The 13,610-nt window shown below is 57.9% G+C and overlaps 1 protein-coding gene across 1 annotated transcript in view; it reads right to left on the bottom strand.

The window, feature by feature from the left end:
* LOC144955703 (uncharacterized) overlaps positions 1–13,123 on the bottom strand; it is a 29,957-nt gene extending 16,834 nt beyond the window's left edge. The window contains exons 1-6 of the mRNA XM_078885850.1: positions 12,391–13,123; positions 10,050–11,220; positions 7,206–8,375; positions 6,357–6,764; positions 2,414–2,676; positions 1,679–1,849 (exon numbers count right to left, since the gene is read on the bottom strand). Of these exons, the coding sequence (XP_078741976.1) occupies positions 1,679–1,849; positions 2,414–2,676; positions 6,357–6,764; positions 7,206–8,375; positions 10,050–11,220; positions 12,391–12,918 (3,711 nt within the window). The 5' untranslated portion in view covers positions 12,919–13,123. The remainder of the gene's footprint in view (positions 1–1,678; positions 1,850–2,413; positions 2,677–6,356; positions 6,765–7,205; positions 8,376–10,049; positions 11,221–12,390) is intronic.
* Between the last annotated feature and the right edge of the window lie 487 nt (positions 13,124–13,610).

Raw genomic sequence — 13,610 nt, 5'->3', positions numbered from 1 at the left:
GGTGTAGTGTTAGTAGTGATGGTGGTGGCGGTAGTGATGGTGCTTGTGATGGTGGTGGTGGTGCTAGTGATGGTGGTAGTGATGGTAGTGGTGGTGGTAGTGATGGTAGTGATGGTAGTGATGGTCGTGCGGGCACGCGTTGAGCCGTCCACCTGGAGGGGGGGGTGGTGTAGTGTTAGTAGTAGTGGTGGTGGCGGTGGTGGTGGTGGTAGTGATGGTAGTGATGGTGCTAGTGATGGTGATGCTGGTGATGGTGGTGGTAGTAGTGGTGGTGGTGGTAGTGATGGTAGTGGTGGTGATGGTAGTGATGGTAGTGGTGGCCGTGCGGGCACGGGTTGAGCCATCCACCTGGAGGGGGGGGAGGGTGTAGTGTTAGTAGTGATAGTGATGGTGGTGATGGTAGTGATAGTGATGGTGGTGATGGTAGCGGTAGTGATGGTGGTAGTGATGGTGGTGATGATGGTAGTGATGATGGTAGTGATGGTGGTGATGGTAGTGATGGTAGTGATGGTGGTAGTGATGGTAGTGATGATGGTAGTGATGGTGGTGATGGTAGTGATAGCCGTGCGGGCACGAGTTGAGCCGTCCACCTGGAGGGGGGGGATGGTGTAGTGTTAGTAGTGATGGTGGTGGCGGTAGTGATGGTGGTAGTGATGGTGGTGATGGTAGTGATGGTGGTGATGATGGTAGTGATGGTGGTAGTGATGGTAGTGGTGGTAGTGATGGTGGTAGTGATGGTGGTGGTGATGGTTGTGCGGGCACACGTTGAGCCATCCACCTGGAGGCGGGGGAGGGTGTAGTGTTAGTAGTGGTGATGGTGGTGGTAGTGATGGTAGTGATGGTAGTGATGGTAGTGATGGTAGTGATGGTGGTAGTGGTGGTAGTGATGGTAGTGGTAGTGATGGTGGTAGTGATGGTGGTAGTGATGGTGGTAGTGGTGGTAGTGATGGTAGTGGTAGTGATGGTGGTAGTGGTGGTAGTGATGGTAGTGGTGGTGATGGTAGTGATGGTGGTGCGGGCACGCGTTGAGCCGTCCACCTGGGGGGGGGGGGGAGGGTGTAGTGTTAGTAGTAGTGGTGGTGATGGTAGTGGTGGTGGTGATGGTCGTGGTGGTGATGCTGGTGATGGTAGTGATGGTAGTGATGGTATTGATGGTGCTAGTGATGCTAGTGATGGTAGTGGTGATGTTAGTGATGGTAGTAGTGATAGTGATGTTAGTGATGGTAGTAGCGATGGTAGTGATGTTAGTGATGGTAGTAGTGATGGTAGTGATGTTAGTGATGGTAGTAGTGATGGTAGTGATGTTAGTGATGGTAGTAGTGATGGTAGTGATGTTAGTGATGGTAGTAGTGATGGTAGTGATGGTAGTGATGGTAGTGATGCTAGTGATGGTAGTGGTAGTAGTGATGGTAGTGATGTTAGTAATGGTGCTAGTGGTACTGGTGATGGCAGTGATGGTAGTAGTGATGGTAGTAGTGATAGTGATGCTAGTGATGGTGATGGTAGTGATGTTAGTGGTAGTAGTGATAGTGCTAGTGATGGTAGTGATGGTAGTAGTGATGGTAGTAGTGATAGTGATGCTAGTGATGATGATGGTAGTGATGTTAGTGGTAGTAGTGATAGTGCTAGTGATGTTAGTGATGGTAGTAGTGATGGTAGTGATGTTAGTGGTGGTCACCTGAATGGCGCAGCACAAGTCCCGCTGTTCCCGGCGTGGCAGCCGCAGTCCGTCAGCACCGTACAGGTGAACTATCACCAGGCCAGACACGGCTGCAGCCAAACCACCACCGCCACCACCACCACCACCACCGCCACCACCACCACCGCCACCACCACCGCCACCACCACCACCACCACCGCCACCACCACCGCCACCACCACCACCGCCACCACCACCGCCACCACCGCCACCACCACCGCCACCACCACCGCCACCACCGCCACCACCGCCACCACCACCACCGCCACCACCACCGCCACCACCACCGCCACCACCGCCACCACCGCCACCACCGCCACCACCGCCACCACCGCCACCGCCACCACCACCACCGCCGCCACCACCACCGCCGGCTGTGCCGTGAGCGTCTTCCGTAGCTCGGTACGGACGGAACGCCTCGAAGTTGACCTCGGAACCGATCGGTGTTGCCCGGTGAACAGCTGCTCCAACGCCACCACCACCACCACCTCCACCACCACCTCCACCACCACCTCCAACTCTTCCACCACCTCCACCACCACCTCCACCACCACCACCACCACCACCACCACCTCCACCACCACCTCCAACTCTTCCACCACCACCACCAACACCGCCACCACCAACACCACCACCAACACCACCACCACCTCCACCAGCTCTTCCACCACCTCCACCACCACCACCTCCACCACCACCACCACCACCTCCAGGTGACGAGGGCGGATTCTGAGTGGCCCTGCCGGCGATGAGTCCGCTGGCAGTGAGAGCCGCGTTATTGTTATTGTTCGGACTCGACACCACCGCTGATGCTGCTGCTGATGCTGCTGCTGATGCTGCTGCTGCTGCTGATGATGCTGATGGTGATGCTGCTGATGATGATGTCGGGGCGGATGATGATGATGATGATGTCGGGACAGATGATGGCGATGAGGAGGAGGAGGCCAGCGCCGAAGACGGCGGAAAGGTTGACACGTCTGGAGGGAGTGGAAATCATCCAGCAGCAGCATCAGCAGCAGTAGCATCATCATCATCAGTAGCATCATCATCATCATCAGTAGCATCATCATCATCATCATCAGTAGTATCATCATCATCATCATCAGTAGTAGCATCATCATCATCATCAGTAGTAGTATCATCATCATCAGTAGTAGTATCATCATCATCAGTAGTAGCATCATCATCATCAGTAGCATCATCATCATCATCATTAGTAGCATCATCATCATCAGTAGTATCATCATCATCATCATCATTAGTAGCATCATCATCATCAGTAGCATCATCATCAGTAGTATCATCATCATCATCATCATTAGTAGCATCATCATCATCAGTAGCATCATCATCATCATCATCAGTAGTAGCATCATCATCATCAGTAGCATCATCATCATCATCATCAGTAGTAGCATCATCATCATCAGTAGTATCATCATCATCATCAGTAGTAGTATCATCATCATCAGTAGTATCATCATCATCATCATCAGTAGTATCATCATCATCAGTAGTAGCATCATCATCATCAGTAGCATCATCATCATCATTAGTATCATCATCATCATCATTAGTAGCATCATCATCATCAGTAGCATCATCATCATCATCAGTAGTAGCATCATCATCATCAGTAGCATCATCATCATCATCATCAGTAGTAGCATCATCATCATCAGTAGTATCATCATCATCATCAGTAGTATCATCATCATCATCAGTAGTATCATCATCATCATCAGTAGTAGCATCATCATCATCAGTAGTAGCATCATCATCATCAGTAGTAGCATCATCATCATCAGTAGTAGCATCATCATCAGTAGTAGCATCATCATCATCAGTAGTAGCATCATCATCAGTAGTAGTAGTATCATTATCAGTAGCAGCAGCATCATCAGTAGCAGTAGTAGTATCATCATCATCAGTAGTAGTATCATCAGTAGTAGTAGTAGCATCATCATCAGTAGCAGCAGCATCATCAGTAGTAGTAGTAACATCATCAGCAATAGTAGTATCATCATCATCATCAGCAGCAGCAGTAGTAGTATCATCATCATCAGCAGTAGTAGTATCAGCAGCAGTAGTAGCATCATCATCAGTAGCATAATCATCATCAGTCGTGTGTATCATCATCATCAGTAGTAGTATCATCATCCTCAGTAGTAGTATCATGATCAGTAGTAGTAGCATCATCTTCATCAGTAGTACCACACAGAGACCCACAGACTCACCACACAGAGACGCATAGACTCACCACACAGAGACACCCACAGACTCACCACGACACACAGAGACACCCACAGACTCACCACACAGACACCCACAGACTCACCACCACACACACAGAGACACCCACAGACTCACCACACAGACACCCACAGACTCACCACCACACACACAGAGACACCCACAGACTCACCACACAGAGACCCACAGACTCACCACACAGACACCCACAGACTCACCACCACACACACAGAGACACCCACAGACTCACCACCACACACACAGAGACACCCACAGACTCACCACACAGACACCCACAGACTCACCACCACACACACAGAGACACCCACAGACTCACCACCACACACAGAGACACCCACAGACTCACCACACAGACACCCACAGACTCACCACCACACACACAGAGACACCCACAGACTCACCACGACACACAGAGACACCCACAGACTCACCACCACACACACAGAGACACCCACAGACTCACCACACAGACACCCACAGACTCACCACCACACACACAGAGACACCCACAGACTCACCACCACACACACAGAGACACCCACAGACTCACCACACAGACACCCACAGACTCACCACCACACACACAGAGACACCCACAGACTCACCACCACACACACAGAGACACCCACAGACTCACCACACAGACACCCACAGACTCACCACCACACACACAGAGACACCCACAGACTCACCACCACACACACAGAGACACCCACAGACTCACCACACAGACACCCACAGATTCACCACCACACACACAGAGACACCCACAGACTCACCACCACACACACAGAGACACCCACAGACTCACCACAGAGACACCCACAGACTCACCACCACACACACAGAGACACCCACAGACTCACCACGACACACAGAGACACCCACAGACTCACCACACAGACACCCACAGACTCACCACCACACACACAGAGACACCCACAGACTCACCACACAGACACCCACAGACTCACCACCACACACACAGAGACACCCACAGACTCACCACCACACACACAGAGACACCCACAGACTCACCACACAGACACCCACAGACTCACCACCACACACACAGAGACACCCACAGACTCACCACCACACACACAGAGACACCCACAGACTCACCACACAGACACCCACAGACTCACCACCACACACACAGAGACACCCACAGACTCACCACCACACACACAGAGACACCCACAGACTCACCACACAGACACCCACAGACTCACCACCACACACACAGAGACACCCACAGACTCACCACCACACACACAGAGACACCCACAGACTCACCACACAGACACCCACAGACTCACCACCACACACACAGAGACACCCACAGACTCACCACCACACACACAGAGACACCCACAGACTCACCACACAGACACCCACAGACTCACCACCACACACACAGAGACACCCACAGACTCACCACGACACACAGAGACACCCACAGACTCACCACACAGACACCCACAGACTCACCACCACACACACAGAGACACCCACAGACTCACCACGACACACAGAGACACCCACAGACTCACCACACAGACACCCACAGACTCACCACCACACACACAGAGACACCCACAGACTCACCACACAGACACCCACAGACTCACCACCACACACACAGAGACACCCACAGACTCACCACCACACACACAGAGACACCCACAGACTCACCACACAGACACCCACAGACTCACCACCACACACACAGAGACACCCACAGACTCACCACCACACACACAGAGACACCCACAGACTCACCACACAGACACCCACAGACTCACCACCACACACACAGAGACACCCACAGACTCACCACCACACACACAGAGACACCCACAGACTCACCACACAGACACCCACAGACTCACCACCACACACACAGAGACACCCACAGACTCACCACGACACACAGAGACACCCACAGACTCACCACACAGACACCCACAGACTCACCACCACACACACAGAGACACCCACAGACTCACCACACAGACACCCACAGACTCACCACACAGACACAGAGACACCCACAGACTCACCACACAGAGACACCCACAGACTCACCACACAGAGACACCCACAGACTCACCACACAGACACCCACAGACTCACCACGACACAGACACCCACAGACTCACCACACAGAGACCCACAGATTCACCACACAGACACCCACAGACTCACCACACAGAGACCCACAGACTCACCACACAGACACCCACAGAGACACCCACAGACTCACCACGACACAGACACCCACAGACTCACCACACAGAGACACCCACAGACTCACCACACAAACACAGAGACACCCACAGACTCACCACGACACACAGAGAGACACACCCAGACTCACCTCCTTCACCAACAGCTACGCTCGCATCCAGTATCCAACGTCCGCCCGGATTCCCGACGTCTCTATCGCCACCACCGCCACCACCGCCACCACCGCCACCACCACCACCACCGCCGCCACCGCCACCACCGCCACCACCGCCGCCACCGCCGCCACCGGGCCCCAACAGCGGCTCAGCCGACGCCTGCGTTGAGGTGCCGGAGCGAACGCTCAACTTCCTGCCCAGTTCCGGAAGTCTGGGCATGCGTAGGGAGATCTTGCGTCCGATGCGTGGAGACTTGATCCGTGCCGTGGTGGTGGTGGTGGCGGTGGTGGCGGTTGTGGCGGTTGTTGCTGTTGTTGTTGCTGTTGTTGTCGTCGGATTGGCACGGCGGTAAACGCCGGGGCTTGTGGGCGGAGATGCACGGTCTGTGAACGGGGTGGTGGAGGATTGTGGGTAGAGAGTGGGGGGGTTTGTGGGTGGAGAGTGGGGGGTTGTGGGTGGAGAGTGGGGGGTTGTGGGTAGAGAGTGGGGGGTTGTGGGTAGAGAGTGGGGGGTTGTGGGTAGAGAGTGGGGGGGTTTGTGGGTAGAGAGTGGAGGGTTGTGGGTGGAGAGTGGGGGGTTGTGGGTAGAGAGTGGGGGATTGTGGGTAGAGAGTGGGGGGTTGTGGGTAGATAATGGAGGATTTGGGGTAGAGAGTGGGGGATTGTGATTAGAGAGTGGGGCATTGTGGGTAGACGGAACTGAATGTTAGCATTGCACGCAACGGCCACGCACCCGCCAAGTGTGACAACAACAACAACAACGACAACAACAACAACGACATCACAACGAACAAACAAGTTGAGAAATAAAAATGCGTCCATCACCGTTGGCCGCGTCTCCAGACGGCCGAGTCGTTCGCGAGGAACCCGGAGGCTCCGTCTCCGGGATGGGGTTGTACCAGATCTCCGCCTCGTCTACCGGCATCACCGCCACCGCCGCCACCGCCACCGCCGGCGATGATGTCACCGGATCGGCAACGTCTCCCTCCTCCTCCTCCCCCGGGGAGAGATGGGACGTTGGAGACGCTGGAGGAGGAGAGGCTGGAGGTGGTGGTGGTGATGGTGGTGGCGGTGACGGTGGTGGCGGTGATGATGGCATCATCATCATCTGCTGCCGCTGCTTCAGAGATGAAGAAAGCGATTGAACGGATGTCACCGGCGACGATTTGACGGCAGAAGTTGATGATGTTGACGCTGTTGACGATGATGGTGGTGGTGATGTTGTTGACGATGTTGACGTTGTTGACGATGGTGGTGGTGGTGGTGGTGATGGTGGTGATGGTGGTGGTGGTGATGGTGGTGGTGGTAATGGCATCATCATCATCATCTGCCGCTGCTGCTGCAGAGAGTAGGACGACAATTTGTCGGGAGACGTTGACCATGTTGATGCTGTTGTTGTTGACGATGCTGTTGTTGTTGTTGTAGTTGACGATGCTGTTGTTGTTGTTGACGATGTTGATGCTGTTGTTGTTGTTGACGATGGTGGTGGTGGAGGTTGTGGTGGTTGTGCTGGTGACGTTCTGGCGGTAAGCCCCAGGGAAGGAGGCAAAGTTGCGGACGATGCCGGCGACAAGGTGAACGGAGCCTGCGGAGAGATGACGCGGTGGTGGTGGTGGTCATGGTGGCGGTTGTGGCCGTGGTGGTGGTGGTTGTGGTGGCCGTGGTGGTGGCCGTGGTGGCGGTTGCCGGATGCCGACAACGGCACGGAGGAGGAAGCCGGCAACGTTGCAGAGGTGCGGCAGGCAGCGTGCCGCTGTACGGGAGGTGGCGGCTCTTGTTGTTGTTGTTGTTGTGGTTGTTGTTGTTGTTGTTGTCGTGGCCGAGATCCCGGTGAAGTAGCCGAGAAGACGGCGGGAACGCTGGACGGGTGCTCAGCCAGCGGGGAGGGCGAGTGAGGTGGAGGTGTGGTGGTGGCGGTGGTTGTGGTGGTGGTGGCGGTGGTGGTGGCGTGGTGGAGGTGGTGGGGGTTGTGGTGATGGTGACGCTCTGGTGGGTCTGGAGGGAGAGACGGGAGGGGAGACACGGGGAGAGACACGGGGGAGAGAGACACGGGGAGAGACAGGGGGAGAGACACGGGGAGAGACACGGGGAGAGACGGGGAGAGACGCGGGGAGAGACACGGGGAGAGACACGGGGAGAGACACGGGGAGAGACGCGGGGAGAGACACGGGGAGAGACGCGGGGAGAGACACGGGGAGAGACGCGGGGAGAGACACGGGGAGAGACACGGAGAGAGACGCGGGGAGAGACACGGGGAGAGACACGGGGAGAGACACGGGGAGAGACACGGGGAGAGACGCGGGGAGAGACGCGGGGAGAGACACGGGGAGAGACACGGGGAGAGACACGGGGAGAGACGCGGGGAGAGACACGGGGAGAGACACGGGGAGAGACGCGGGGAGAGACGCGGGGAAAGACACGGGGAGAGACACGGGGAGAGACACGGGGGAGAGAAACACGGGGAGAGACAGGGGGAAAGACACGGGGAGAGACACGGGGAGAGACGGGGAGAGACGCGGGGAGAGACACGGGGAGAGACACGGGGAGAGAAGCGGGATGGTTGGGGGAGAGACACGGGGAGAGACACGGGGAGAGACACGGGGAGAGACACGGGGAGAGACACGGGGAGAGAAGCGGGATGGTTGGGGGAGAGACACGGGGAGAGACACGGGGAGAGACACGGGGAGAGACACGGGGAGAGACGCGGGGAGGGACAGGGGGAGAGACACGGGGAGAGACACAGAGAGAGACACGGGGAGAGACACGGGGAGAGACACGGGGAGAGACACGGGGAGAGACACGGGGAGAGAGACATGGGGAGAGACACGGGGAGAGAGACAGGGAGAGAGACACGGGGAGAGAGACACGGGGAGAGAGACACGGGGAGAGAGACACGGGGAGAGAGACACGGGGAGAGAGACACGGGGAGAGAGACACGGGGAGAGAGAGACACGGGGAGAGAGACGCGGGGAGAGAGACACGGGGAGAGAGACACGGGGAGAGAGAGACACGGGGAGAGAGACGCGGGGAGAGAGACGCGGGGAGAGAGACACGGGAGAGAGACACGGGGAGAGAGAGACACGGGGAGAGAGACACGGGGAGAGAGACACGGGGAGAGAGACACGGGGAGAGAGACACGGGGAGAGAGACACGGGGAGAGAGACACGGGGAGAGAGAGACACGGGGAGAGAGACACGGGGAGAGAGAGACGCGGGGAGAGAGACGCGGGGAGAGAGACGCGGGGAGAGAGACGCGGGGAGAGAGAGACACGGGGAGAGACACACGGGGAGAGAGACACGGGGAGAGAGACACGGGGAGAGAGACACGCGGAGAGAGACACGGGGAGAGAGACACGGGGAGAGAGACACGGGGAGAGAGACACGGGGAGAGAGAGACACGGGGAGAGAGACACGGGGAGAGAGACACGGGGAGAGAGACACGGGGAGAAAGACACGGGGAGAGAAACGCGGGGAGAGAGACACGGGGAGAGAGACGCGGGGAGAGAGACACAGGGAGAGAGACACGGGGAGAGAGACACGGGGAGAGAGACACGGGGAGAGAGACACGGGGAGAGAGACACGGCGGTTAAGTGAAGGAGTCACTATTGACGATGAAACTCAAGAGGGAGTGCCTCTCAGAGCGAGGTGGAATTCGCCCCGGCTCACTCACCTCTGGGCTGAGCACAGAGCTCCGCGCTGGGGCCCTTGTCAACAGTCCGGGCCTCCAGCTCCGTGCTGGGGCCCATGTTGACGGCCCGCGTCCCCAGCTCCGCGCTGGGGACAGACGCCGCTCGCTCCGGGCTGGGGCCCATGTTGACGGCCAGCGTCCCCAGCTCCACGCTGGCGCCAATGTTAATAGTCCGGGCTTCCAGCTCCGCGCTGGGGCCCATGTTAAAGGCCCGGTTCTCCAGCTCCGCGCTGGGGCCCTTGTTAAAGGCCCGGTTCTTCAGCTCCGTGCTGGGGCCCATGTTAATAGTCCGGGCCTCCAGCTCCGCGCTGGGGCTCTTGGTGTGCCTACCTGCAGTGCTGTTGCTGCAACTACTACCACCACTACCACCACCACAACCACCACTAGCACCACCACTACCACCACCACCACTACCACCAACGCTACCACTACCACCACGACTACTGCTACCATTTCGACCACCACTACAACTACAGCTACCACTACCACCACTACCACCACTACCACCACGACCACCACTACCACTACAACTACAACTACGACCACCACCACCAGCGCCACTACCACTACCACCACAACTACCAGCGCCACTACCGCTACCATTGCCGCCACCACTACAACCACAGCTACCACTACAACTACGACCACCACTACCAGCGCCACTACCACCACCGCCACCACCACTACGACTACCACTACCGCCACCACTACCGCCACCACTACAACCACAGCTAGCACTACTGCCACCACCGCCACCGCCGCTAACACTAAAACCACGACCACCACTACCGCCCCCACCGCCGCTACAACCACGACCACCACCGCCACCGCCACCGCCGCGGGCGAACCCGCCGATGTCGGACGAAGCGAGCAGGAAGTTGAAGGCTTCCTCCAGCTGCCAGTGAAGGCATCGACTGCCGCCTGGCTCCAGCGCCGGCGGCACGGGCGGAACGGGCGGCACGGGCGGCGTGAAGGCCCCACACGTGGCCAGCGAAGTCGGAGGGAGCAGGCCGACGCCGCCATCGCCGCTGTCGCCAATGGACGTCGCCTCCTGCTCCCGTGTCTCCTCCTCATCGTCATCCTCCTCCTCATCCATCTTGTCCGTAGTCATCGTCGTTGTCGTCGCCGCCGCCGCCGTCGTCGTCGCCGAGTTCTGGAGTCGGAGGGGTGGACGGTGGTGGAGGGTGGTGTTATTGTGAGGCCGCCGCCGGTACCATTGATGCCGCCACTACCACCACTACCACCTCATCTACCACCACCACTACCACCTCATCTACCACTACTACTACCTCATCTAACACCACCACTACCACATCTACCACTACTACTACCACCACTACCACTACCACCACCACCTCATCTACACCACCACCACTACCACCACTACCACCACCACTACCACCTCATCTACCACCACCACTACCACCTCATCTACCACTACTACTACCACCACTACCACCACCACTACCACCTCATCTACCACTACTACTACCACCACTACCACTACCACCACCACCTGTACCACCTCTACCACTACCACCACCACTACCACACCACCACTACCACCACCACTACCACCAATACCACCACTTCTACCACCAATACCACCACCTCTACCACCACTACCACCACCACTTCCACCACTACCACAACACCACCACCACTACCACACCACCACTACAACACCACCACCACTACCACCTCTACCACTACCACCTCTACCACCACCACCACCACTACTACAACCACCACTACCACCTCTACCACCACTACATCTACCACTACCACACCACTACCACCACCTCTACACTACAACCATCACTACCACCACTACCACCACCACCACCACTTCCACCACTACCACCACCACCGCCACTAGGACAACCACCTCCACTACCACCACCACCTCTACCACTACCACCACCACTACCACTACTACAACCACCACAACCACCACTACCACCACCACTACAATGAACACTACTACCGCTACCACCACCACCTCCACCACTACTACAACCACTACCACCACCACTACTTCCACCACTACTACAACCACTACCATCACCACTTCCACCACTACTACAACCACCTCTACCACTACCACCTCCACTTCTACCACCACCACTACTACCACCACCACTTCCACCACTACCACCACCACCTCCACTACCACCACCACCTCCACTACCACTACTACAACCACCACTACCACCACCACTACAACCACCACTACAACCACCACTACAACCATCACCGCCTCCACCACCACCTCCATCCACAACAACCACAACAACAATCACCACCACCACCACCCTCTCACCTCGCCATCCCAATCTCCACCTCGCGGCGATTCCGCGCCCACCCGCGAGCCGCCACCGCCCGCGCGATCCAGGCAAGCGCGGGGGGCCCGCGAGTGAGACTCGGGCCTAGTCGCGTCAGGCAGCGTCCCAGCAGCGGCACCGCCGGCCGCCGCCCCCGAGTGACCGCGCTCGGCAGCAACATCCAGGCAAGCGCGGGGGGCCCGCGAGTGAGACTCGGGCCTAGTCGCGTCCGGCAGCGTCCCAGCAGCGGCACCGCCCGCCGCCGCCCCCGAGTGACCGCGCTCGGCAGCGACATCCAGGCAAGCGCGGGGGGCCCGCGAGTGAGACTCGGGCCTAGTAGCGTCCGGCAGCGTCCCAGCGGCGCCTCCGACTCCACTGCCTTCTCCTCGTCCGTGACGATCTCCAGGCGCGGCAGCTGCTGCTGGTGATGGTGGTGGAGCAGCAGCAGCAGCAGGAGGAGGAGGCGGGGATTCTTTGCGTCGAACTCTCCTCAAGCGCGCCCAAGTTCGCCTGAGGGGATCGTTCATAGCGCAGCGGTGAGACGCGAAGGGGACGTGGTGGTGGTGGTGGAGAGAGACAAAGACGGCCGCGAGGGGGACGTGGTGGTGGTGGGGAGAGACAAAGACGGCCTCGAGGTGGTGTTGGTGGTGGTGGTTGAGGCGGTTGAGGGGGTAGCCGCAGCCATGGGACTCGAGCGCATTCCGCGCATTCCTCAACCCCCTCCTCCTCCACTACCCCACGACTACCCCCCCCTCCATTACCCCTCTACCCCACTACCCCCCCTCCATTACCCCCCCCCCTCCATTACCCCCTCTACCCCCCTCCACTACCCCCCCCCTCCATTACCCTCTACCCCCACTACCCCCCCCCCATTACCCCTCTACCCCCCACTACCCCCCCCCTCCATTACCCCCTCCTACCCCCACATACCCCCCCCCCCTCCATTACCCCTCTACCCCCACTAACCCCCCCCCCCTCCATTACCCCTCTACCCCCACTACCCCCCCCCTCCATTACTCCCTCTACCCCCACTACCCCCCCCCCTCCATTACCCCTCTACCCCCCCCCTCCATTACCCCTCTACCCCCACTACCCCCCCCCCATCATTACCCCTCTACCCCCACTACCCCCCCCCTCCATTACCCCCTCTACCCCCACTACCCCCCCCCTCCATTACCCCTCACCCCCACTACCCCCCCCCCCCTCCATTACCCCTCTA

This window comes from Lampetra fluviatilis, unplaced genomic scaffold, assembly GCF_964198595.1.
Source record: "Lampetra fluviatilis unplaced genomic scaffold, kcLamFluv1.1 SCAFFOLD_238, whole genome shotgun sequence".
NCBI classification, from domain to species: domain Eukaryota; kingdom Metazoa; phylum Chordata; class Hyperoartia; order Petromyzontiformes; family Petromyzontidae; genus Lampetra; species Lampetra fluviatilis.
The sequence above is the reverse complement of the archived record's forward strand: the minus strand, read 5'-3'. Positions and strand labels throughout refer to the sequence as shown.